General features: G+C 44.5%; 1 protein-coding gene across 1 annotated transcript; it reads right to left on the minus strand.

Moving 5' to 3' along the window:
- Positions 1–693: 693 nt before the first annotated feature.
- On the minus strand, positions 694–5,068 carry LOC129773104 (uncharacterized). Its single transcript, XM_055776658.1, has 2 exons — positions 2,069–5,068; positions 694–765 (listed from the first exon to the last, which is right to left on the minus strand). Exons 1-2 carry the CDS (start codon positions 5,066–5,068, stop codon positions 694–696), a joined length of 3,072 nt encoding a protein of 1,023 aa, XP_055632633.1.
- Between the last annotated feature and the right edge of the window lie 556 nt (positions 5,069–5,624).

Raw genomic sequence — 5,624 nt, forward strand, 5'->3', positions numbered from 1 at the left:
AAATATGCACAAAAACTTGGTACGCATATATGATACTGCCAGAGTACCGATTACCATATATATATATATATATAAATGGATTTCTGTCTGTCTGTCTGTCTGTCTGATTCTTATGGACTCGGAAACTAGTGAACCGATCGACATGAAAATAGGTAGGACATGTGGAGATTTTAGGGTGCAATAAATGTTTCAATGGTGGTTAGACACTCCATCCCCCTCTCTAAGGGGGGGGGGGCGGTCTACCATACAAATTGTTGTGACTGGGAGGGAATCCAAGCGGGACAATTTTTCACCAAACCAAACCAAATTTGAACTAGTACAAACGTGCTTGCACTGTTCGGGAATAGCGGGAGTCAAAATAAACCTAACCTTCGTTGTGCGGTGATCGAACTAGAACTCATCTTATTCTAACATGGGAGGGGGAAACTTGCATATTTTGCTCCTCTTGTGTATGTGTTGGTGACAGCGGATGCTAGCAAACGCACTAGAAATTTCCAGACGCAAGTGCAGCGCGAATGCAAGGGTAGGCCATTAAGTGGGGGTAACACTGAACGCAACATAATACCGGCCACCTTGAAATTAACAATTTCAATGTCTGTCTCTAACGATCCCTAACTCTTAAGACTAACATAGATTTTATAACGTATACTATTTGTGTAGTTCTTCTTTGTTGATTTATTGGCTGGTTCAGGGTCATTGATCTCCAGGAGGGTCCTGTTGCTGCAGGTAGTCAACATTATCATCTTCTTCGCACGATGAACTAGACTAGACTAGAAAACGGTCGACTGGGAATAACACGAGAGCGTGGAAGTTGTCCAGTTGGTTGCCGAAATGGTTTTGGATCCACACGAGCATAACTGTGACATTTCCTTATGATGGATTGCACAGCACGTCTTCCGTGGACGAGCCAGAAATGATCCCGAATTACTGCGAGAGTTAGATTCGTTCTTCCATGCATGAGAGACCGATGATAAGAGAGGATAAGCAGCTTGCTGAAAGGATGAAACCCGGGCAACAACATCGGATGTTTGGTTGAATATAACTCGTCTGACAGCCTCAACCGGCCACCCACGCGAATTACACCTTCAGAGTCAATGAAAGGATTCAGCAGCTTCAGATTCGATTTCCTGGATACTATAGCGGATTTTTGCAGTTCTTTCAAATCATCTCTAAAAGATTCAGCTTGGACTAATTTCACTAATGCTGTCCTAGCGCCAGTTAGCTCCTTCACTAAGGGAACTCTAGAGTAAATTCGCCCAGTTTTGGTTCGAGTATTGTGCAAAAATCGAAGGCAATAGGCCGTGATGGTTATAAGCTTGTGACAGCACGAATAGCGAGTGAATATTTCATTTATCTTTGGAGATGTTGCTTCACTGGCAAGAACAATCCGTTTCCGCTCGAGGATCTCGTCTTTTGGCCTGGCAACACTTTGCATCGGCCAACACTCTCTTCCTACCGCCAACCATTTGGGTCCATAAAACCACCTCTCGTTCGTAACTAAATCTCTGGGAGATACTCCGCGGGAAACCATATCAGCAGGATTATCAGTTCCAGCAACGTGCAGCCACCTACATCCATGGGTTATCGATTGTATTTCCGATGTCCGGTTTGCTACGAAAGTTTTCCAATTGTGGGGAGAGGACTTCAACCATTCCAAAACCACTGTGGAGTCGGACCAGAATACAGTGGAAGTGAAAACCATGTTAATTGCTGCAGCTATTCTTTCATATAAACGAGCAGCCAGTAGAGCACCACATAATTCCAATCTGGGTAGTGTTATACGCTTCAGAGGAGCTACGCGCGATTTTGAAGCAAGCAAACTAATTTTAACTTTCCCCTCTGGAGTCTCTGATCGGGCGTAGATACAGGCTCCAAAGGGTGCTTCCGAGGCGTCAGAAAAGCAGTGTAACTCTACGCCGATGAATCCGTGAATGAAAGTGAATCGATCGATGCGCAACGTAACAAGACTTGAAAGTTGTTCACAAAATACCAGCCACCTTTGCTCAATTTCATTTGGGACCGGGTCATCCCAATCCAGGGACATACTCCATATTTGTTGCATCATTACCTTGGCTAATATTACAACCGGTGCTATCAGTCCGAGTGGATCATACAACTGAGCTATTCGCGAAAGAATATTCCGTTTCGTCGTTGGTTTGATACCTGTCTCCAAATTTATGTCGTAGCGGAAGCGATCTGTGGCAGGCTCCCAGCAAATACCTAACGTTTTAATCGTTTTTTCAGGATCGAATTTCAACAGCGCTTGTGTTGCAAGTAGTTCTGCAGGTAGACCGGCTAAAACATCAGTTGAATTCGAACACCATTTACGCAAGCGAAATCCTCCTTTTGTCATGATTTCATCCAACTCGTGACGTAGTTGAATCGCCCATTCTACCGAATCTTCTCCTCGAATGAAGTCATCCACGTAGAAATCATTACAAATTGCGAGGCTACCGAGGGGGTACTCCTTTCCCTCATCCTCGGCCAGCTGATGTAGCGTTCTGGTTGCCAAAAACGAAGATGATGAAATACCATATGTAACTGTGCTTAATTCGTATGTCCTAGCAGGTTCAGAAGAATCGAAGCGCCAAAGGATACGTTGCAAACAGCGTTCGTCAGATGAAATGAGTATTTGGCGGTACATCTTCTCGATGTCCGCCACCAACGCCACGGGATATTTCCGGAATCGAAGTATAATATCTAAGAGCTCATCCTGAATTACTGGGCCAACGAGGAGGGTATCATTCAAGGAGTGTCCACTGCTCATTTTTGCCGAACCATCGAAAACAACACGGACCTTTGTAGTGCTGCTTTTATCGTTGAAAACAGGGTGGTGTGGCAAATAATAAGTAGCTCTAGCGTCATCAACCGTCTCTTCAACTGCTTGCATATGCCCTAACGATATGTACTCCTGCATGAAAGCATTATACTGCAAACGCAGATCGGGATTTTTCTCCAATTTCCTTTCTAGTGACTCGAAACGTCGAAGAGCACTGAATTTAGACTCACCAAACATTTGTTGAAATTCCTCGTGCTTCGGATAACGGACGATATAGCGTCCTTCACTGTTCCGGGTAGTTGAAGTTTGATAAAATTCCTCACACTGTTGATTATTTCGTGATGGTCGAGGGCTATGAACGTCTTCGATTAGCCAAAATCGTTCCAGTTTTTCATCTAGGGATTCCATGGTTGTAGCAGAGCAGATGACAGTCGGATTAGATGTGTCGATGTCCGCCATGCCAGAAACTACCCAACCAAAATCACTTTCGATAAGCGATGGTAGTTTATCCCCAAGATTAATTCGTCCATTCTTTAAAAATTTATAGTAGTGTTCCGCTCCTATTATTATGTCAACTTCGCAACTTCTATTAAAATCAGGATCAGCCAATTCCAGATTCCTCGGAATTTCCCAATGTTCGATGGAAACAGTTGCAGACGGGAGATTTCTTGTTACCTTGTTCACCACCAAAAAATCGATTGACAATGACACCTCATGTACTCGAGAGCGCACATCCGTGGTAACAGAATGCTTCACACGCGTAGTAGCTTTATCAACACCGCAGATTTCTATGTTGACCTTCTTCCCCGCCAGGCGCAGGGTTTGACGTAGTTTCTCGCTCATTAAATTGGCTTGTGATGCACAATCTAACAAAGCCCGTGCAAGATGCTCCTTGCCAAAAGTATCCACCACAATAACAACCACAGTGGAGAGAAATACGGTGGCATTCCGTGTAGCATCATTCACTTGAAACATAGGCACTTCAAAGTTTTCACGTGGAAACATGGCAACCGAACAATTTGTTGGAATCACACTGAATGAATTTTCATTGGGCGAAGAATCCTGCTGGCTGTGGGATGAAGGCGCAAATCCAGGATGTACCAATGTGTGGTGACGTTTGTTGCATACTCTGCAGCTGTATTTCGACTGGCAGCGACGTGCAAAGTGATCGCTCCTGAAGCAGTTGCTACACACCTTTTTTGTGTTTACCAATTCCAGTTTGTCCTTTAGTGGCATCTTGTCGAAGATGGTGCATTTTAATAGGGAGTGCTTTTGAGAGCAAGCAATACATTCAGGATAAGTTTTTTCAGTAGTCGCATGAAAAACTGTCCGTGATTGTGCAGGCTTCTTTGTCGGTTGCTGATGTTTGTCGAAGGAGGGATGCTGATAATTCGCCGATAGTGATTCTAAGACTCTTGCTTTGCGCTGTAAGAATTCCACCATTTTCGTGTACGTATGGTTTTCCTCCATAGAAGCGAAATCTTCCCAAGCCTTTAGTGTGATACCATCTAAACGGGAATTCATCAGCTCCACCAGCATAGAGCTCCAATGCTGAACAGGCTCACCGAGCTGCTGCAAGACTTTGATGTGCCGTTCGAAACAATCCAAAAGCACGCGAAGATCAGCTGCTGACTCTTTCTTAACGCGAGGGCACTCGAATAGTGCCTGAATGTGTTTTTTACGGAGGATGTATTTATTTGAATATCGGCTACAGAGAAGTTCCCATGCAATGACGTAATTATCTGCGGTGACGGAGAGCGTCTCTATAAGTTTCGCTGGTTCCTCTCCGAGAGCTGCGCGAAGATAATGCATTTTTTGCACCGATGTTAGCTCCGTGGATGTGTGAATGAGCGCTTGAAATGTGTCGTGGAATGATAGCCAGTCGTCAAATTTTCTATTGAACTCTGGCAACTTTATGGTTGGTAATTTGATTCCAGTCAAACCAGATTGTGTGCTAGGGCGTGAACTGGAAGAGGATTGCTCGGTTACCACTGGCAATTTCCCCATTAAAGCTGCTTTGGTGCGAAAGTATTGCTCCTCGAATTTCGCACGCATGTCCAAATTAATATTGGCGAATTCATCCGCGTCGTCTAATTCTGCAAATTCGATTTCAAGCGTTTCGAAAGTCTCCATGTAATGCTCCAATCGGTCCAATCGAAGCTTCACTTCACCAAAATGTTGCTGAGGATCATAATTCATCACGAAATCCTCGATGCGATCCACTGCGGCCATGACATTTCTCCTTGCAGCTTCAATTTTTCGCATTTTCTTTTCCTTCCGCTCCGCCATGATGTGCACCCGATGACGAACGATGCAGCCGATGTGACGCTGTGGGGTCGAAAAAGATTCCGGGTGCACCAAAAAACCGACAGTAATTTTATTGGAATGGTACTCACCTGGTACCTATTCGCAATAGGCCTTGTATTTTCTAAAATACGTAAATCTCACCAAACAGGATCTGGAATTTTCCAAGTTTATAGTCTATTTTTCGAAACACTTTCGGGGCCAATATGCTTGGATCCTGGTCACGGCACCAATGTTGTGACTGGGAGGGAATCCAAGCGGGACAATTTTTCCCCAAACCAAACCAAATTTGAACTAGTACAAACGTGCTTGCACTGTTCGGGAATAGCGGGAGTAAAAATAAACCTAACCTTCGTTGTGCGGTGATCGAACTAGAACTCATTTTATACTAACATGGGAGGGGGAAACTTGCACATTTTGCTCCTCTTGTGTATGTGTTGGTGACAGCGGATGCTAGCAAACGCACTAGAAATTTCCAGACGCAAGTGCAGCGCGAATGCAAGGGTAGGCCATTAAGTGGGGGTAACACTGAACGCAATAC

This window comes from Toxorhynchites rutilus, chromosome 3, assembly GCF_029784135.1.
Source record: "Toxorhynchites rutilus septentrionalis strain SRP chromosome 3, ASM2978413v1, whole genome shotgun sequence".
Classification (NCBI taxonomy): Eukaryota; Metazoa; Arthropoda; class Insecta; order Diptera; family Culicidae; genus Toxorhynchites; species Toxorhynchites rutilus.